This window comes from Balaenoptera physalus, assembly GCF_965194825.1.
Source record: "Balaenoptera physalus genome assembly, chromosome: 15".
Lineage (NCBI taxonomy): Eukaryota > Metazoa > Chordata > Mammalia > Artiodactyla > Balaenopteridae > Balaenoptera > Balaenoptera physalus.
In genome coordinates this window covers 89,681,261-89,703,245 of record NC_138894.1, presented here as the reverse complement: position 1 = coordinate 89,703,245, position 21,985 = coordinate 89,681,261, and the positions used below count along the sequence as shown (strand labels likewise).

Here is a 21,985-nt window from a genome sequence, read left to right as displayed (position 1 = left end):
ATTCTTTTGCCCTGACCATGTGTTGGTTTGCTGTGGGCTACAGTGTAGGGTAGGAGAAACAGAAGAAAATACGTGGCTCGTGCCCTCTGGATTTGGTGGAGAGGGAGGCAGGCAAGCACAGAAACAAAGACTGAACAGAATAAAGAGGACTGGGGTACATATTATAGTGGGAACCCAGGGCTGCCCCCGAGAGTGACCTGCCGCATTACTCAAATCAAACCTTTCTAATTCAGTCCTTAATAGACAATACTGAAAAATACAATTTTTAAAAGGCCTATTTAAATATGTGTTGCTTTGACATTTTAGCCAAGCTTAGTTTGCCTTTGACAAAGAGTTTTATGATAAAGAACTTGTGATCAGCGGTGACATATGTGTATGTGTGTGTATAATTAATCGGAAAGAACCAACAAACATGGATTTGAATCCTAATTGGTGCTAAAATTAAAATAAAGGTAAAATCAAGACTTTCATGGAAATACATAATGAATACATGCCAAGAATTTTATTTAACTCATTAATTAATGAGGGAACCAGTAAAATGTAAAAACAGGTTCAATGGAGAATTCAAGGAACACACAAACACAGGCAGTCAGGAATTGGGAAATGAATTTGCAAATAAATGCAAACCAATTCAGTGTCCACAGGGCAATAATCAGTTGCGACTCCAAGGACCAAAATTCATTTGCATTTCCATGGACAAGAATTATTTGCATTACTATCAGTTTTCTACAGTTTACAGAGTAGTAAATAGCACAAAGAAGCACAGAAGTTTTAGATATCTTGAAAGGATGCTCTAGAAAGAACACCTAGTAATCTGTTTTATTCCCAGGTCAGAGACTTTCACAATTTTTTTTCTGACCCTGGGGAATACTGGGATAATGGCTTTGGGCATGTTATTTAACCCCTTCATTCCTCATCTGTAAAATTAGGTTGATATTTCTTCACCGGCTTGTTTTGCAGATGAAAAATAATAACATACATATAAATTTTCTGACATAGAGGATTTTTCCAATCAATATTAGATCTTCTTGCACTGTATTTTTTTTCAAACTGATATGCGAATTTGCTCTCCCATAATCTCTTCACCCCTGCATTTGTCCCTTCAACTTTTGCTGTGGGCCTATGACACCAGGCACGTGCCAAGCTCTCACGCACAGCTAATGATCACACAATGAGCAAATCAAAGGCTAGGAGGAGCTTTAGACTGGTGGCAGGGGGTGTTGAAGAGACAGACCAACAAGTACATCAGTAATTATGATTTCCTGTGACACGCAGAGGGATAACTGGAATCCTGGGAGGGTAGCCCAGGGCATGTAAGTAGTGGTTCGAAGCAATGACTCAGGAGCCGCACTGCCTGGGCTAATTAACTGTGTGTCCATGGGCAAGTTACCTAACCTCTCTGTGCCTCAGCATCTTCGCCTTTAAAATGGGGAGGATACCTGTAGCTTGTGCAGACTGAATAAATGAATTGATGTTTGTGAACATTTGAAGCAGTTCCTGGCACCTATTAAGTGCATTCTAAGTATTAGCTATTACTATTTAATGAATTAATGTACGTAGATTGAACAAAAAGTAGTTTCTACATAAAAACCCAAGTCAGGGAAGGACAAAATTCACAGGACAACATTCATATCTCCTGGTTGCTAGACTGAACTGATAAACCACACTCGTGCAATCACTTGATTTTACCGTGTTCTGTTTTCTCCCGCAGGTCGTTTCTTCCCCAGGCTAAGCTGGTACGGAATTAAATCTTATGGACCCTGCTCGGGCCCTAGCCCGGCCAAGGCTCTCTGTGTTGGTGGAAAGGGTTCTTTTTCCGTTTGGGTAGGAGCAGCCGGAATAATGAAACTGAAGCTGAGATCAATGCCGCACAGGCTTTATTCAGTGGCCAAAAAATGGAGAAGCGGGAACTAAGTTCACAGAGCAATTTCTTGCCCCCGTGGCAAGAGGAATTTAATTTAAAGAGTAAAGACAAAGGGAGGAGGAGTGAGGCTAATGATGGGGAGGCATATGCATTAGTCTATGGGGAAGGGGCGGGGCTTTTCGAGGGAGAGGGGTGCCACCCCCTTTTTATCCTTTTTTGGTCCTTAATGTCTGGCCCTGGTCGCCGGTAGGTGTGTCATTTAATATGCTGATGTAGTCAAATCAGCGTATAATGAGACGGGGTCTGTTGGAGGTCATATTCGTCACCACCTTGTTCCCAGCTGGTCCCATCTGGTTTTTTTTTTTTTTGCTTTTTGGTAGCTTCCTTTCTTATCTTTGGACCCTTTAACTTAAAGATTTATGTTTAACTCCTGCTAAAGACTGATGGGGCTGGTCTTTTGGCCTCAGTGGCTCAGTGGCTGCCGGTCCTGAATGCAGGGGACACGTGAAGGAGGTTGAAAACAGACTAGATTTAAAAGGCTCTTGCAAACCCTTAACGACCCCCAGAAAGGGTGGAGATGCTAACGCCATGGGCCCTTTCTCCTACCCAAGTGGACCAGCTCCCGTCAGCTCTGCAGAACAGCCTCCGAAGGCATTTTTCAGAGTTTTCACCTCGTCAGAGAAGGCATCTCTAATTCTCTGCTGTTTTTTCTGTGTGTGGCACAGTCTTCAGCACGTATAAAAATCTGATGAGTCACCATTTGGCCCAGGGTTAGAACTACAAGGGGTGAAGTGATGACTGGAGCACGTGTTATAAACCAGGCATCGTGAGAGGTGCTTCGGCTTATTATAAACCTCATGCTCGAGACCGCCCTCAAGGTGAGGGGAATGAAGGCCGTGTGTATAATGGACTCGAGCCCAAAGGCGGTGCCAAAGCGGGCTGAGTTTCTCTGCACGGAGATTGTGCGGATCTGTCTCTTCACTGGCTCTGACCTGCTGTGGGGCAAGCTTCCCTGAGCCACGCTGCTCAGTGGTAAATGGAGGGACAGGTGAGCAGAGAAGGAGGTACGGACAGGGAATCTCTCGCAAGGCTTGGGGCCCGGCCGGGTGGGCTGCGGGGTCGGGCTGGAATGGATCTCACCGGCCACGCCTTCCCGGCCCACTGCCCCCAGCCCAGCCACGCTGAGCCACCAGCCCTCCCCATCGCCCCGGCTCTTTCCTCCCCTGAGAAATCTGGGGACCATTTTCTGAAAACATTGGACAGATCCCAGGCAATCCCTACCCTAACTTCTGTTAGTAGTTCCCAGTGGTAGAGACAAGAGTATCACCGGTAATTACACAGCAAAAACAAGCTCGAAGGGCCCTGGGTGGGCGGGCTAAGACTGCCCTGCATGTCAGGAGCCGACCCCCTCACTCCTGGTGTCACCCCCGGAGAGTCCCTTCCCCTCTCTGGGCTCCTGTTTCTCCACCATTAAGTTAACTGATGGGGCTGGACCACAGTTCTCCAAGCGCGGGCTCTGGGCTGGCAGCCTCGGCCTCAGCACCACCTGGGAAGTCATTAGAAATGTGTGTTCTCAGGTCCCACCCCAGACCTTTGGAATCAGGCATTCAGGGCTCAGGGTGCAGCAATCTGTTTCCCCAGGCCCTTTGGAAGGGGGTGGTTCTCGTATAACCTAAAGTTTGAGAACCACTGGTTAGGTGAATTTTAAGTTTCCTTCTGGCTCAAAGAGTCTATGATTCTCTCCTCTTATGTACGAAGAGGACAAAGTATACCTATTACCAATAACATCTGGGATGACGACCGGCAGGAGAGTGGCCTCTCACGATGAAAATGGAGCTAAAATAGGTGGCTCTGGAAGTTCCTTTCAAGGCATCACCTATTATTGCTGTTACCTGAATGCCATCTGCTAGTTTACTGAAGCAAAAAGCAGACCCGTGGGAAGGTCCTGACACCCTGCAGTGAACGCATTAGGAACAGCTCTCGTGGTCCCTGGAAAGGTGCCCTGTGGGCAGCACCTGAAGAGGGAGGCTGACAGCAGCATTGTGTATCTCAGAGCGGACACTGTTTCTCCTACTGGTTCCTGACACAATTGGGCAAGTGTGCACTGGCCCGGCCGGCCTCCAGCTGCAGCTGTGTGCCCTGCGCTCCCTGGAAGGGCGCCTGGCAGCCCGAGAAGGGGCGATCTGTTTCCCCGGGAGGATCTCCAGCTCCTGTGGACAGGTTTGTCGTTCACAAAACTTCTGCTTTCCGGAGCTAGCCTGGGACGGAGCCAGGAAACAGTTTTCTCAGAACCTAGCACATAGTAGGTGGGGCGAACATCACACACCATCATCATTGCTAAGAATTGCTTCGGGGCTCAAGTGGAATCCCAGAATCAAACTTGGGCAGCTCCTTGGCTCCTGGTGCTGCAGGGAGGGACACATGATCTCACCTTCCTGCTTTCCCCAGCTCCTGTCTAACAGAGAAGCCGTGGAAGGAAATTACATTTTGCCACGTGGCAGGCTTGATGGTTTCACGTCTACGATATCGCATTACACTCACCATGGCATTGCTGGGTGGAAGTTGTTTCTAATTTCCAGATGAAAACTCTAGGGTGCAGAAAATAAAGATCCTGACCAAAGTCACACAAAAAGTGAGTCTAGAGTCAAGATGCTAAATTTAATTTCATTTATTGAGTATTTATTATGCAGGCAAATAATGTACTCATTATAGAATGGGTTTCTGTTTCTAATTATCCTATGTATTTAGTTATTATATCTACTTCTTTTTATTGATTTTATTTAATATATCTATTTAATTATTCTAATCATCCTAGTAATGCTTTAAATAGGTATTGTTGTCACCATTTTACAGATGAGGAAACTGAGGCTCAAGGGGATAAATTAACCTACCCTTGGTCACAGAGCTAGGAAGTGGCTGGGCTTGAACTGTACCCCGGTAGGTATTTGGATGGATGGAAAACATCATAGTCTGTTCTCAGCCGTGTTCCTCTGGGGTGCGGATTTGAGTGTAGCCTGGAAGAAACTTGCTTCCTATCCGTGGTTTCGGTGTCTGAATTTTCACCAGCTTAGAATACTTAGGCTTCTGATCTCCTTTAGCCCCCAACCCCAAGTGATTCATTTTCTCAGTGAGCGTGGATAGTCCTGGACAGGTGAGCCATCAGGTAAGTCACATGAACTGCACCTGATGAGACATTCCGTGAGGCGTTGATGTCACAAGCTCACACACTGAGCACGTAGTTCATCTACAGGCTTTCCTTTGGACAGAGGCACCTCGAGGGGTATGAGAACCCCTGGAGCTTGGGCAGGAGGTGGGGCACCTGTCCAGAGGAGAATTCCAGAAGGAAAGGGATGGATGAAGGAGAGGGAAGGAAAGGAGAGGGATGAAGAAAACCTTCACTACATTTGCCTCTTGGGGCCATGTGCCCTCCATCTTGCAGATGAAAAAAATGGGCCTAGAGATGTTGGAAGACAGGTTCGGTTAAACTGGAGTCACTTAGTCGGCGAATCATTGACGCCCACGACAAACTTATTCTGAGCATCTTCTCTGTGCCAAGGAAGGGGAAGACAGAGAGAAGACACCATCTCCACCTGTAAGAAACCCACCGTCGAGTGGCAGATAGATAGACTATCCTAAGGGATCATACAACAGGACACGGTCTGTAATTTTGGCCAAGTAACCTAAATTTCACAGATACGAGAACAGTGGAGAAAACGCCCTTCCTGACTTCCAAGTAACAACCATGAGCGTGGGGTCTGCAGGTCACAGAGAACATTCACACGTCAGCCAGAGGGTTGAACGCATGGCTGGTGAGGGGATAAATACCACCCCACGTAGACATGTTTTGCTGAGTCTAAGATCACACGACCTGTGAGCGGCAGAGCTGGAACTTAAACCTGTGTCTGAGATTTGAAATCTCATGTGGTTGCCAGCATCAGGGTAGGTGAGCAGGGGCAGGGCTGGGACAGTGAAGTCTATGGATGGGAATAAGCTGGGGAAGGCTGGGGTGACATCACCCAAAGTGTATCCCTCAGACCTGAGAGATTCAGGTCAGAGCCGAGAGCAGGAGATAGAGGCAGAGAGGTCACAAAATGTCAGCGTGCCTCACGGCAGAGTCCTGGGGAGGCCAGGGAGGGGAGGGAGGAGGGATGGGCAATTACTGACTCTGATTGGGCACCAGCTATTTTACATGATCTCATTTAATCGTCACATGAAACTACCACGTGGGTTCATGATCTTGCTTAGGGATGAAGGGAGGTGGCTTGCTCAAGTCTGCCTTGTTAAGAAGCGTCAGAGGTGGGTTTTGAACAGTGCTCCCTGCCTGACTCCAAGTCCACTTCTATTCCTACACCGGCTGGCATCCCCATACTGGGTTCCACCCCATCCTGTAAGATCTTTACTGTGGCATCCGTCTCAGCTGTCCTGCCCCAGCCATGTTTCCTGTGGTGACTCATGGTGGATCATACTCTAGTAACAACTTTAGTTTGGTGTTAGGGTCTTACAACCATCTAGTGGAGTAAACTGGTATCCATCGATCCAAGAGACTTGCTGTAAGAGGCTCAAAAGGGAAATATCAATATAGAGGTGTGGGACTAGCTCGGAAGAAGTGCTTAATTCTAGAGAGATGGAGAAAAAGGAAGCAAGCAATCCAGGCTCAGGGAACAAGTGTAAGCAAAAGCCTAAAGGTGGGGCATGCAGAAGTCTTGGGGTTTATATGCCTGGAGTACAGGCCCTCTGAGCTGGTGGTGGGAGATGAGGCCAGAGTGGGCAATCTGGGCTGGATACAACGGCTTGGAGTGCCTGTAGGTGATAAGGAGCTAATGGAGGGTCTTAGGGAGAATCGCAACACCAAACAATGGAGAAAATTCTTGTCCTGTTAGTTGGGGCCAGGGAGCAGGGATTCCTGCAAAGATAAAGGTTTTTGGTTGAGTGGGTCTTTCCCGAATGCTGAGAGGGAAATGCATCTCAGGTGGCCGGGACTAAAGTCCTCCTGAGACACCTCCTCTGAATGGCCTGAGTCATTGGAGGCTAGAACATTCTGAGGGCCGGCCACGTGTGTTGGTCCAGGATGATGCCGTGTGAGCACTTAGACCCCAATGCTTCTCTTCACGTCTCCTGCTGATGCCTCTGCTCAGCTGTGGCTCCTTCTTCTATTCGCACAGGTCCAGGGACAGGAGACCAGGTCCCTGCTGCCGTGGCATTGCCCTTGTAGTTGAAGTACAGACAGTAGCAGTGTAATCAAGAGGATGCTCTAAAAGGTGCTACCTGGAGGTGAGGCAGAATTATTTTTTATTTTTTTAAAGTATTTGTTTATTTATTTATTTATGGCTGTGTTGGGTCTTCGTTTCTGTGCGAGGGCTTTCTCTAGTTGCGGCGAGCAGGGGCCACTCTTCATCGCGGTGCGCGGGTCTCACTATCGCGGCCTCTCTTGTTGCGGAGCACAGGCTCCAGACGCGCAGGCTCAGTAGTTGTGGCTCACGGGCCTAGTTGCTCCGCGGCATGTGGGATCTTCCCAGACCAGGGCTCGAACCCGTGTCCCCTGCATTGGCAGGCGGATTCTCAACCACTGCGCCACCAGGGAAGCCCCGAGGCAGAATTATTGCAGGGGCCGGGTGGGGGAAGTGTTTGCTTTGGAGAGGTGACCGGCTAAGGTCTGTGCTAAAGTTGAGCATTGAGGGTGAGAACAATTCACCCATGAGATGAGCTGGGGAAAGGGCTTTCCAGGCAGAGGGAACAGCAAGTACAGAGACCTGGGGCTGGAGAGAGCCAGGTGTGCTCAGAGCGGTGAAAGGAGGCCAGTGTGGCAGCAGGGGAGGGAAGGGACATGACGGGAGCCGAGAGAAAATGGCAGGTGGCTGATGGCTCAGGACCTGCCTAAGCCATGGGGAGGAGGTGGGGTTTGTTTTGAGAGCACGGGGAAGTCACTGAGGTATTTTAAGGGGGCGGGGGAGGTGGTGGGAAGGATGAGTAACAGAGGGCAACAGTGAACGGGAGGATCGGGTGGACGGAGGCTTCCCCCAAGGAAGGGGTGATGGGGCCGAGAGCAGCAGGTGGGTTTAGGAAATATTCTGGACGTAGAGCCAGAGGGATTTTGATTGCTTAGATGGGAGGCTTAAAGGAAAAGGAGAAATCAAGGGTGTTTCCTGTGTTTGGGGTTAAACTAGCAAGACGGTGGTAGCAGATAAAGCGAATTAGGAAAGGCAAAGGGAGGAGCCCACTTAACTCCATGTTGGACACATTAAATTTAGGATGCCCATTGGGTGGTTGGATACATGGGTCCATTGGACTTGGCACCGTGGAAGGCTTTAGAATCCTAAGAAGAACATTTTCGGAAGAATGGAAATGAGGACATGGAAGCAATGAATTTGGATGACCACTTTGAGGATTTCTGCTCTGAAGGGGTCAAGGGGAACTTTTTTTTTGGGGAGCAATTTAAATTTCTTTCTTTTTTAAATTGAAGTATAGTGATGTACAATATCACGTTAGTTTCACGTGTATAGCACAGTGATTCATTTCTACATATATATATTTTTCAGATTATTTTCCATTATAGGTTAATACAAGATACTGAACATTGTTCCCTGAGTTATACGGTAAATCCTTGTTGCTTATCTATTTTATATATATAGTAGTGTGTATGTGTTAATTCCGTATTCCTAATTTACCCCTCCTGCCCTCCATATCCCCTTTGGTAATCATAAGTTTGTTTTCTGTGAGTCTGTTTCAGTTTTGTAAATAGATTCATTTGCATTATTTTTTAGGTTCCACTTATAAGTGATATCATATAATATTTGTCTTTCTGTGTCTGACTTACTTCACTTGGTATGATAATCTCTAGGTCCGTCCATGTTGCTGCGAATGGCAACATTTCATTCTTTTTTGTGGCTGAGTAATATTCCATTGTGTGTGTGTGTGTGTGTGTGTGTGTGTGTGTGTGTGTGTGTGTATACACACACACACACACACACATATATATACACACACACCACCTCTTCTTCTTCTTTGTCCATGGGAAATTGTTTCTTGAGAAGCTAGGGGTTATGTCCCTCAAGTTCATATGCTGAAGTTCCAACCGCAGTGCTTCAGAATATGACTGCATTTGCAGATGGGGCATTTAAAGAGGTGGTTAAGTTAAAATGAAGTCTTTAGAGTGATCCCTAATCCAGTATGACTGACGTTCTTATAAGAAGAGGAAATTTGAACATGTAGAGGCACCAGGGATGTGTGGGTACAGAGGAAGGAGCACGTGAGGACACAGTGAGATGGTGGCCATCTACAAACCAAGAAGAGAAGCGTCAAGAAACCCAACCTGCTGACACCTTGATGTTGAACTTCCAGCCTCCAGAACTGGGAGAAAATGAATTTCTGTTGTCTGAGCCCCCAGTCTATGGTGTTTTGCTACAGCAGCCTGAGCTGACTAATACGTTCAGCTAGTCAACAGCCCTAAGGACGTTTGTCTGCGTGTGCACTTGGGCCTTTGACTGTTGGCGGAAATGACCACCCTCCCTGCCCCCGGTCTGCTGGCCAATATTGCTCAAAGGTCACCCCCTCTGGGAAGCCTTCCTCTATCCATCCTTTTCCAGAAGCTCCTTAGGGGAGTGGCACTGTGGGAGCTGGTGCTCTGCACGGTGCCGCCTGCACTTCTCATTCCCTTGCCTGCTTCGTTGTATCTTTTCTGCAGTGTGCATCACCTTTTTATGTTGCCTGTGCTTTGCGAGCTTGCCTCGTCTGTCTGTCTTCCTCCACTTGTATGTAAGCTGCATTCAGAGGGGCAATTTTGTCCATCTTGTCCCTGCTGCATCTCCAGGGCCTGGGACAGTGCCTGGGAGCTGGTAATCACCCAACGCACTTTTGTTAATGAATAAATAAGTAAGAAATAATGGTGCAAATCTCTGTGCCACTGCTAGGCATCTTGCTCTCCCAGAGGGAAAGTCCTGCCTTTTTGATGTGCCATTTGTTTTTGCAGTAAGAATCATAACTCGGTGTTTTTCTTTGCCTTTGTGTTCCAAAGAAATGAGGCAGTGTTTGGCTTATACAGTGAGTGTTTCTGACATGCTCCATAACGATACTGTTGAGGAAGGCTGATCGAGGGTTGCTAGCCTGAAACTTAGTTTCACATCCTGTAATATATGACCTTCTCACTTCTCTGCCTTTGCCAAGCTTTGGTAAAAAAGTGGTAGTGCACCTATGTGCAACCCTAAACCAGGGTTATACTCCCAAGGCCTGACAAACTGCCCCGCAGTCAAGGTGTGGGCAGTGCGGGTTCTCCCGCAGCGCCGTGAAGGGGAGGGCCAGGCACACCTGGTCCGCGGTGGGTACGCTTGCTCATCCAAAGGAGAACAAAGGCTTCAGCTTCTGCCTTCCTCTCTGCAGTTTTCCCTGAGTAGATGGAGCTTTCCCTCAAACCCTCTGTAGAGTCCATGTCCTTCCCACGTGGGATAAAGAGTTGAAAGGGGGTCATTTAGAGGGCAAGCAGCAAAGGAAGCCAGCTGGCTCTGCTACCTGCTCCCCAGCCCCCAGTGTGCGTGGGAGGCTGTCTTTGCAGTGCAGTGGGCGAGGCGCTGGAGAGCCACCCCCTCGAGTGCGGCCGGCTGCCCCACTTGACAAGCTGGGTGCCCTGGGCAAGTTGCTCTGCTTCTCTGAGCCTCTGAACTCATCTGGCAGAAGAGCATGGTGACATCTACCTTGAAGCCGTTTGTGCGGGTCAAGCAGCTGGTGCACAGTGGATGGTCACTAGCTGTCGCTGCTCTTCTCCCTTCCTGGGCGGGATCATCGTAATCTAGGGCTCAGGGCCTTGGGACAGGGATGAAGATCTCAGACGAGCAGATTTACCACTGGTTTGGGTCATTTTTGTCCTCTTATTTTTAAACCGTTCATTTAGAAATGAGGGAACGGTGCTGCTTCCTAGCTTGGGCACGCGGGAAATCCCATTTTCTAGGTAAACATAAAGAGAGATCAGAGCCTGAGCACAAGAAATGAATGCCCAGTGCTGGACCACATTTGTACAGGAGCTGAGCTGGATGCAGAAGCTTCTAGATCTCAGTACTTCTGACATGCTGCTGACACGAGGGTCATTTTTCTCTCTGACCAGCTGTGTATTGTTCCTCCACAAGTTAGGAACGTCCCACTTCCCCTCCCCCTCCAGAAAGTCAGCTCCCCTCGCCGAGAGGCTCCAGACCAAGGGCTGAGAGCTGCCTGGTCCTGAAGCTGGGATCTAGTGGCTGGTGGTGTGCAGGTTCCCTTCTGCTTTGACTCTTTTTCTTTTTCTCAGAGGGTTTATAAGAAGCTTGTGCTCATTCTTTCCTGTACTCATTCAGTGAACACTTACCAAGTTATCTACTTCTATCTAGGGCATGCACAGATGAAGACAGTGCTTTATGTATGGTAGTAAAATATGAAAAAAGTCTCTGGGTGTTCAGATAAGGGAACAACTAAAGAGTGAATGGGGTTGGGGGGGAAGGTTTCACAAAGGGGTGATATTGGAGATGGGCCTTGAAGGTTGAATAGGAGTTTGCCTGAGAAGGAGAGTCATCCCAGCCAGAGAGAACAAGAGGAAGAGAAGTACTACAAAGATTCAAAGATGTGACAGATCCCAGTGTGTTTGGGGATGTTGAGGTTTCTGTGCCGGAGTCCATGACTGGTGCAGTTTTTGCCTGTGTATAGGAGTATGGATAGTAGGTCTGCTTCTGTGTTTATAGGAAGGTCGGGTGTGTGTGGGGGGGGGGTGGTTATTGGGGGGGGAATGAGTGGAACGGTTGGTAGGGCCCAGCATGAAGAGACTTGATGAGCCTGAACATCAACAGACATTGGAGAGGAAGAAGGGTCCTAGTCTGGGACAGGAAACAAAGCGGGTGAAGCTGTCGCAATAGTGAATGGTTTTTCAGAACCCTCAGTGGTGGCTGCCACCGGCCACCTAGGACTGGTTGGAGTCCCTTTAATCCGGCCCCTGCCTGTGCAGCTTGACCTCCTTCCTAATGTGGCCCCTCCAGAACAGCTCAGGGCTAGGCAGAGGTCCAAAAGGAATCAAACCCCTCCCAGGCTTTGAAGTAGTTTGTAATCTTGGAGGGTGATAAAGCCCCGGGCATTTCCTGAGCGCCACTGACAAACACAGCTGCTGTTCTTATTTTTGCATTTAGTTTTTCCTGTTCTGTTGGATTCATACAGACAAATTACAAAAAGACCCAGTTACTGAAGCCTGGTCCAGTCATTCACTCAGAGAACGTTTATGCTTCAGGAACTCTTCCAGGCTCTATGAGTTCAGAAAGAGGATGGATTTTTCAATGACAGCAAATTCATCGTCTTGCCCTCTGTGAAATTAATTATCTCCCTGAACCTCAGTTTCCCATCTGTAAAACTAGCAGAGCAATTCTCACCTAACGGGAACGTAACATTCAAGGTACATGGAAGCATCTGGCTCATCAGAGGCAGATTTTTGATGCTCTCCTCTGACATGTACCTTCTCTCTGAAACATTGTTTTACTTTGTTTGGGCAGGGAGATGGGTGTGGTTCCCCAGGCCACCAGCAGATGGCGCCCAACAACGCACCGTGCTGGGAACGAGGTTTCCCCCGGTCCCCGGCCCTCCCCTTCCCCCTGCCTCCCCCACCCACTCCAGCCCCTTCCCTGCCTTCCTCCCCTTCTCAGTCATTCCAGGACCCAGGCAGAAAGTCACACAAAACACTTTGTGTTTGTCAGCAGATTCCTGGAAGGTCAAGCTGAAGGATGAATGCTCCCGGGTAGGACTGGAAGTTTCTTTTTTCTTATTTTCTTATTTATTTTTTTCTTTTCTCTTCTTTTTTTTTTTTTTTTTTTTTTTGTCTCCCATGAGTTGCATCACTGGGCAGCCTCTTGGCTTTATTCATCAGACTCCTGTGGTTTTTCGACCTTTCCCAATTGTTCTGTGTCTGCTTCCTTTCCAGGTCCCTTCTGGCCAAGGCAGGATATCCAGTGTTGGCTGTGGCCAGGGGAGCTGGTCCTTGTCCAGCGTTCTCTATAGTCACTCCTTCTGCCCACCCATCGTATCTCCCACTCCCAGAGCCCAAACAGATGTGGTCCTGGGGACAGAGACCTGACATTGCTGTGATCCCAGGTGACGGTCTCTTAGCCCCAAATCCCACATAGGGGAGTCTTGCCTGGCAGGGAAATGGGTTTCATCTTCAAAGTCTGATTTTTTACCTTGGAAACCCTGGCCTTTTGCCTCCCTCTCCCTCTTCCCAACCACACATGTGCTGCTGCTGGTATTTTTAATTTTGCCAGGTCTTCAAGGAACTATCCCAAATTGGGTAGCCATTTGTTTTGCAGGTATCCTGGGATGGTCCTAATTTACCATTCTGACCCATTGTCCCTGTGTCAGGTTTTAGGACCAGAGAATTGATATTCTGTTGGAGGAAGGTGAGTCTGGCCATCCAGAGGCATGCTGTATGCGGTGTAAGAAAGTGCTTTTCTTCTTTACTCATCACCCTCACTGTATGCTGGGCACTGTGAGTTATGATATGTGCAGGGAGCAATGAAAATAGACCTGGCCCCCAAGGAGCCCTTGGACAAGGGGGCATTAGAAGACAGACACAAATATAGTCCCTGGAGTGAGACACGCTGTGTAATAGATAGATGACATGGGTCCAGGAACTAAGATGGGAGCAGGAGTGGCTCTGCTCACCATCACCCCCTAATGACCCACTTGGGGAATTTATGTTTCCTGTCACTTCGGCAACTTTGGGCTCTGAGGGTCTAGAGGTCTTGGGTCCCAGAGTGGCAATGTCATCACCAAGGAATACAACAAAAACCCATAGACTTAAAGCTACAGCATCTGCTGGCCATTTTGGGCTCTTTGTGCCAATAATCATCAGGCAAAGAAAGGAGTTCCTCTACTGGTAGAGGTGATTGGCTGTGCTCATCATGAGGAAGTGGGGCTGCTGCTTTACAAAGAGGGCAGGGGAAATATGTTTGGCGTTGAGTTGGTCCCCTGGGCATCTCTTGGCACTCCCACACTCGATTTTGACACTAAATGGGCAAGTTCCACAGCTATGGCTTAATAGGGGCTCAGGCCCCCTTAGGGGATGGTCGGGTCTCCCTCTGCCTCAGGAAAATCCACATAGGTCAGCAGTGCTAGCTAACATGGTGGGAAACAGTGTGGGTGGTGGAGGAAGGAGATGATGAACTTCAGATACGACCTTGGGAACAACGCAACAGCCCCTGTCTTGTAAGTTTCCCCAGGAAGTATGCCCAATCAGAATCCCGAAGAAGCTGTGCCTTAATAGAGTGAACTTAATATGAGAGGCAAGGGATGTGAGTGGTGAAGGGTTGGACTGCCTTGTTGATGCCCATGTAGATCCCTTTTACCTGATAGTTCCTTCTCTTGAGAATTGCCTTGGATAAGTGGGTGCAGCCCTGGCAATGCTTGCAAGGTTATGCTCTCCCCCAGAGGATGGGTTCCAGCCAAAGGTTAACTCGGGATACAGAAGACTAGACTGACCCCTTGCCTCAGGGTAGGACAACTCTAGGGTTTCTTTTACAGTCCACATAGGCTTCAGCTGAGCCCCAGTTTTTGCTTAGCTCTCTCCACTGTCCCATCTGCTTCCCTCTCCTCCATAAGGATCTTACTGAGAGCCCTCCCTTAATGGATCACTTGCACAAAGATCCCTGACTTAGTCCCTGCTTCTAGAGAACCTGACCGAAAATCTATAGCTGTTGGAATGGAAGGGAAGGAGATACTTTTGTCTGGGAGCTCAGAGGAGACTTCCTTCGGGTAGGTCTTGAAGGATGCATGGGAATTTGATTATAGGAAAAGACATTCCAGGCAGAGGAACAGCATAAGAAAGGTACAACAGGCATGTGCTCTGTCTCGAGAATATTGGGATGTTTTATCTGGCTGAAGTGCTCAGCTTATGGGGTAGGATGGGCTGTGAATGGCAGAAGTAGTTTGAAACTAATTTGTAAAAGTCCAGGTAAGAAGATGGACTTCAAGCTTTACATCCGAAATAACCCTGGCTAGAGCTCTTCCCTTGCTCTGTTGCAATTGGCTCGGACCTGAGGGACCACCACTTACGAGTTAGTGGCTATATAAAAAAAGCATCCTATGTCACATTCCAAGTCAGTGGGAGAGTTAGGGTGTAAAACTCATGCTCCCAATTTCCAGCCCCAGGCTTTATCCTTTGCTCATAATAATGAAGTCCTTTGACTACTAAAATAATATTTTTAGCCCACTCCTGCACTGTGGAGATAGACGTATCCTGATTCATCTATTCCTAACGTTCTTAACTGTTTCTTTTTTCTTAACAATTCCTAACAATTAATAGTAATTCAGATTCATTAGCCTCACTCTATGTCAGATGCTTTCATGTACATTAACTCATTTGATTCTCACAACTAGCCAGTGAAGCACGTAGTGTTATTCTCATGTTAGAGATTAAAAAACAGAGTCAGTGAGAGGTCAAATAAAGTATCCAATGGAGAAACCCAAGATTTCCCCATTTTACGACTAGAGTATGTTTTCTTCTATGTCATTTATTTTTTGTTGCATAACAAACCACCCCAAATCTTAGTGGATTAAAACAACAACAACTTATTTATTTGAGGACTCCCTGGGTTGGCGATTTGGACTGGGACCAGCTGGGTGGTTTTTCTGCATCAGTGGTGAGCTTCTGGTTGGCTAGGCAGCTGTTTCTCGAGGTTAGCTGGCTTGCGGCTGGGGCACTGGGGCAGTTTGTGTCTCATCACGCCACGGACAAGCCCAGGCTCTGTCGCACGGTAGTTGTCTTAGGATCCAAGAGCAGCCAGTTTAGACAGGCTCCAGCGTGTGAGCGCCTTTTAGCCTCTGTTTGTGTCAAAACGGCTAACATCCCGCTGACCAAGTTACCTGGCTCAGAATCTGTGTGGTGGTTGCTGCCCAAGGGCATGGATGCAGGGAGGGAATAATTGGTGGCACTGTTCATCATCACATTTTGTTTTCAAAACACTTTTTTTAGATGATAAAAATGAATGTATGTATGATATATTTATATATTATACATGTATTATATGTATATTGTGTTCGTTTGGAAAATTGGGGAGATACAGAAAAATCTAAAGAAGGACAAAAATCATCTGTAATGTGCCACTCAGAGACGATCATTGTCAGTATTTTAGTGTTTCCTCCTGTCTTATGAGCATGTGAGTGAATTTATGACTGTGTGTGTATATATGTTTGTATAATATTTTCTTCTAAAAGAATATCAGAGCCTGCCTTTTAAATTGACATTATATTCTGAACATTTCCCCATGTCACCAAATAATTCTTGAAAATATGATACCTTTCAATATTCTATCATATGTCTCCACCATATTTATCCTTACCCTGTCTTTAATTTATTAAGTTTTTTTTTCTTTTTGCTATTTAGGTTGCTTGCATTTCTTTTTGTTTGTTTGTTTTTAGGTATTATAAACGACAGTATATTGAAGACGCTGGAATATAAATCTTTATCCACATTTCTGGTGATTTTCCTAGGACAGATCCCCAGAAGTGAATTACTAGATCAAAGAAGATAACATTGCTAGGGCTTTTGATACATTTTGCTAAACTGCTTTCCTGGAATTTACTCTCTCACAGCCGGCATTGTGGCACTCTCAAGAGTGCTAAGTATTATCTTGAAAAGAGAAAAATGATCATTTTTGCCAATTAGGCAAAAAATGGTACCTTATTTTAATTTGCATTCCTGGTAAGCAGTAAGGATAAACATTTTAGAAATGCTTATTGACCACTTATAGTTCTTCTGGGAATGTCTTTTTCTTTAAAAAAGATGTACATTTTACATCAATTTGTATGAATTGCCCTGTATTCATGTTTGCTAAATTACAAATATTTTCCTACTTAGGTTGTCATTTGTCTTTTAATTTTGTTTGGGGAATTTTTTTGACCTGTGGGGTTTAACGTGTTTTGTTGTTGAATCTATTTTTCTTTCTTTTTTGATAACAGCCATTGCTTTCATGTTTAGAACGTCTTTTTTGACCTATCTCTTAAAAAATGTAAGAGGTAGTGGCTTTGCCACTTAGCAGAGCAATGTTCAGAAAGGCTGTCTGTCTCTGGAACCAGAACTGACAGGTAGAGCTGATCTGCTGTGTGACATTTCCCCTCCAGCTGAGCTTGTGTCGACTGCCTACAGGGTCCCTGGTTAACTGACACAAGGATGCTTGGCAAAGGCCTTTGGGGCCTCGTGGTGATGCTGTGAGCCCATCAGGAAGCCTGCTTTTCCTCTTACCGTTGGCCCCAGCCTCCCATCATCCCGGGAAGCGGGGGCCACACTCTTCTTTGTGTCTTTTATAATCCTGGTTGGACCCATCACCAGATACTCCGAGGTCCACGCTGCGTGGTAGTCTGTCGTCTTCCCCATGGTGTGAACTTGAATCCCAGTGGCCGTGAGGCTGGTGTGTGACGGCGTTGCTTAGCGGATTGATGAGCAGAGCCATTCCTGTCCAGCTCCTGTATTTCAAAGTAGCTTTTTAGTGCCACCTGTGGAGTAATCGAGTGGTTCTTTCTTGATGTGCGCTAAAGATGCAAGGAAATAACATTGGTGTTGCAGATTCTCATTTGTACTGATGGGGATCTGAGGTTGATTTCCTAGTGGTAACTGGGAGGGAACATGGTTGTAGTGGAAAAAGGTGGAGGATACAGAGCCATTCAGAACGGGGTTCCCATTCCTCTCAGCCTCTTATTATGTGGCTCCGACCAATCACTGACCTTCCTGAGCCTCTACCTCTGATCATTAGTAGAAACTGCCTTTCTCAGAGAACTGTTATGAGTATGGAATGAGGTGATGTAGATCATGTATGGAATGAGATGATGAGATTATGGTTGGCACATAATAGGTTCTCAGTAAACGGTCAATAGTATTTTTTTTTTTTTTTCTTTTTTGGCCATACCTCACGTGGCACGCGGGATCTTAGTTCCCTGACCAGGGATCGAACCTGTGCCCCCTGCAGTGGAAGCGTGGAGTCCTAACCACTGGACTGCCAGGGAAGTCCTGGTCAATAGTATTTTTATCCAGAAAAAAAAAGCGATCTAAGTAAAAAAAATTAAATGATGGTTTAGAGATGTTGGCAATTTGTGAAAATTTCAAGAATAATTTTTTGGAATGTCAGGGATCTGTCACTATGCTTTCCCAGAAACATGAGGTGGGATGGGTTAGGTGTAATGCAAAAACACAGCACTGCACACCTTCTGTAAGCATCGATTTTGATATTAAAACACAGTGATATGTAATGGAGTTGGATGCAAAATTCACATGAACTTCTAGGAAAAAACATAAGGCTTCAAGGAAATTGCTCACCAGGGCAATTTGAGGGAGCAGTTTCCTCCCAGCCTTCCTGGAAGAGAACTTCCCAGGAAGGTTCCCTCCTCTTGGGCACGCACAGTATCTTTATACAATCCTTGTGGGGACATTGGAGCTGTGGAGAGACTATATCTTGTTCTTCAGGCACTCCCCTGGCCCCTTGACATTTGGTGTAACTGGGGGACTTGTCATAGACAACAAAATGTGGGCAGAAGTGATATTTGTCATGGGAGCAGAAGCTCATGAGCCAGCATCTAGTTCGCCCTTTTGCCCTGTCCAGTCTCAGCCATCGTGGAAATGGGACGAGCTTCTCTTAGCCTGGGTCTCTGGCAGGGTCTCCCAGTAGGTCACAGTGACATGTATTGGTTGGGCCAAAAGGTTCGTTTGTTTTTTTCCATACGATGGCTCTAGTAGCACTTAGTTGTCTTTAACTTCATTAGAAACAATCTTGTTAGATTGTATGTGACAGCTGTCATATCAGTGTGCATTTAAAAAATGACTTATCAAAATCGGTGAATTTTTGTGTAGCCATTTTAATATTGAAGATGGAAGAAAAAAGCAACATTTTCGGCATATTATGCTTCATTGTTTCAAGAAAGGTAAAAACGCAACTGAAATGCAAAAAAAGATTTGTGCAATGTACGGGGAAGGTGCTGTGACTGATCAAACGTGTCAACAGTGGTTTGCGAAGTTTCGTGCTGGAGGTTTCTCGCTGGACGATTCTCCACGATCCGGTAGACCAGTTGAAGTTGATAGCGATCAAATCGAGACATTAACTGAGAACAATCAACGTTACACCACGCAGGAGATAGCTGATATACTCAAAATATCCAAATCAAGTGCTAGTCATTTTCACCAGCTTGGTTATATGATTCCCTTTGATGTTTGCATTCCACATAAGTTAAGTGAGAAAAACCTTCTTGACCATATTTCCTCATGCCATTTTCTACTTAAATGTAATGAAAAAGTTCTGTTTTTAAAACAAATTGTGACGGGCAATGAAAAGTGGATAGATACTGTACAATAATGTGGAATGGAAGAGATGGTGGGGCAAGCGAAATGAACCACCACCAACCACACCAAAGGCCGGTCTTCATCCAAAGAAGGTGATGTTGTGTATATGGTGGGATTGGAAAGGAGTCCTCTATTATGAGCTCCTTCCAGAAAACCAAACAATTCATTCCAACAAGTACTGCTCCCAATTAGACCAACTGAAAGCGGCACTCGACGAAAAGCGTCCGGAATTAGTCAACAGAAAACGCATAATCTTCCATCAGGATAATGTGAGACCACATGTTTCTTTGATGACCAGGTAAAAACTGTTACAGCTTGCCTGGGAAGTTCTGATTCATCCACCATATTCACCAGACGTTGCACCTTTGGATTTCCATTTATTTCCGTCTTTACAAAATTCTCTTAATGGAAAAAATTTCAATACCCTGGAAGACTGTAAAAGGCACCTGGAACAGTTCTTTGCTCAAAAAGATAAAAAGTTTTGGGAAGTTGGAATTATGAAGTTGCCAGAAAAATGGCAGAAGGTAGTGGAACAAAAGGGTGATACGTTGTTCAATAAAGTTCTTGGTGTAAATGAAAAATGTGTCTTTTATTTTTACTTAAAAGACCAAAGACACTTTTTGACCAACCCAATAACACAAGCGAGAAATCAGCCTCTGTTGTTTTAAGTCTCTGGGCATTTGGGATTATTTCTTTCTGTAACTGCAGCAGAACCAAGCTTATTCTGACTGATACACTACTTGAGGGCAGATGTGGAAATGCAGATGGCTTCACTTTGCCCATATGGCCTTCACAGTGCTGCATTCACAGCTGACACTCAGATGTGTTTTATTTCAGACACTAATGGAGCAGGTCTGGGCCTCGCCAAGAGGATTTGGGTGTGAGGGTGACTGAGCTGGAACATTCCATTGACACCTGCCCCCGTTGGTACCAGGGCCCCAGCACTGGTTTGGCTGATGAGGCTCATGAGGAGAAGTAAGGGCAAGGACAGACCTTTGTTTGGCATCTACTGGGTAGCAAGGCCTGAACTAGGTGCTTTCTCTACGTTCTAAAGATCATAGCAGCTTAGGGAGTTATTATTATTATTACTTCCCTTTTATAGATGGGAATGTGGTATCTCAAGGAAGTAACTTATTCAAAGCCCCAAAGCTCGTAATGGTCCAGGCTGAGATGCAAACTCAGGCTGAGGAAATGAACTATGAAGGGAGAATCTGTGTCCTTCTCATCCATCATTTATATTTCTCTGAAGTGCTGATTCTCATCAAATTAGAGCCAGGAAGCATTTTCTGACCACTCAGTCTAAAAAGGATCTTGTCCCCTGCCTCTGCATCATCGTTTTTTCTTATTGTGTGTTTTCCTCCATAGCTCTTAATTGTTTACTATCTGCCTCTCCCATCATGCTATAAATTCTAGCACAGAAAGGACCACATCATCTCACTACCTCTTGGGTGCCCAGGACCTGTTCACTAATGGCACACAGGAGGCATTTAGTAAATGGTTACTTTATTCAGTAAATGAAGATCCCATATGTTGATGGAGGGTAATGTAGAGGTTGAAAGCACAGACTCTGGAGCCATACTACCTGGTTTTGAATCTCAGCTTTGTTACATCCTGGCTGTGTGACCTTGGGAAAGTTACTTAACCCCTCTGTGCCTCATGTTTCTCATCTGTTGAATGAGGATAATACTAATAACTTTCCTCATGATAGTTGTAAGGATTGAAAGATGTGTAAAACATCTTGTAAAGCGTTTAGAACAGTGCCTGGCACACAGGAAGTGCTCAGTGAGTACCAGGCATTTGTAAGTGTGAGTCCACTGGACAGTGTCCAGAATATGTTTCTCATACTATCGCTGGTAGAGCCCATGAGAAAATGGTTGATGCTGCAGCGCTTGAAATCATTTGCTACAGTAGAAGGATCATGGAACTTGCAGTCAGACTGACCTGGAATGCTATCAATACCTAAGTTCTGTGACCATTAACCAGGTATGATAAACGGAATGTTTGTGTCCCCCCCAAATTCATGTGATGAAACTGAACCCCCAATGTGATGGTATGAGGAGGTGGGGCCTTTGGGAGGTGATCAGGTCATGAAGGTGGAGCCCTCATGATGGAATTAGTGCCCTTATCAAAGAGACCCCAGAGAACTCCCTCCTCCTTTCCACGTGAGGACACAGCAAAAAGACTATATACCAGGAAGCAGGCCCTCACCTGACTTTGGATCTGCCATCATCTTCATCTTGGCCCTCCAGCCTCCAGAACTGTGAGAAATAAATATCTACTCTTTATAAGCCACCCAGTCTCAGGTGTTTCTGTTACAGTAGCCTGAGAGGACTAAGGCACCAGGTGATTTGGGCAAACCCATTGCCCACGCGAATTTGTTTCCCCATCTGTGAGTTGTGCTGTGTTAGCAAGCACATAGACCGACATTGCTGGGAGGGAGTGATACACAAAATAATGATGAAAACAACAATGACATATATGCATGGCAGACTTAGTATGTGGATAAGATGAAACTTGGCCTGTGAAGACCTCCTGCTCAGTGTAGGCCAAGAGCCTGTGAGTGTCTGTAACAAATGTGAACAAATGTATGGATGAAGGTGGATTTTGCTGAATGAATGCAGAGAAGAGACGGCATTGCTTTTTTGGTTTAGGACTTGAAAATCTTGTACTGTGAGGGTAGGAGAGATTATGTAGGCGACAAGAATTTCTCGGGGATTAGGTGAAATTCTGGCATTGAGAATCGCATTTTGAAGATTTTGCCACGCACAACGTTCCTCTTGCCCTCCTCATGGGGCGGCCTGTGT

At 46.2% G+C, this 21,985-nt stretch overlaps 2 protein-coding genes across 4 annotated transcripts in view; one reads left to right on the top strand and one right to left on the bottom strand.

The window, feature by feature from the left end:
* LOC309643282 (uncharacterized protein) overlaps positions 1-21,985 on the bottom strand; it is a 437,652-nt gene that overhangs the window by 327,219 nt on the left and 88,448 nt on the right. The gene's annotated exons all lie outside the window — the stretch shown is intronic.
* The window catches only part of LPIN1 (lipin 1), a 219,891-nt gene that overhangs the window by 143,139 nt on the left and 54,767 nt on the right, over positions 1-21,985 (top strand). The window contains exons 23-24 of one of the 3 annotated variants that reach the window (XM_082425900.1): positions 7,027-7,135; positions 18,696-19,241. The exons of 1 other annotated variant lie outside the window; for it this stretch is intronic. In XM_082425900.1, the coding sequence (XP_082282026.1) occupies position 7,027 (1 nt within the window). In that variant the 3' untranslated portion in view covers positions 7,028-7,135; positions 18,696-19,241. Of the gene's footprint in view, positions 1-1,711; positions 1,731-7,026; positions 7,136-18,695; positions 19,242-21,985 lie in introns of those variants that run through there. One more of the 3 variants, XM_082425889.1, reaches the window with a different exon arrangement.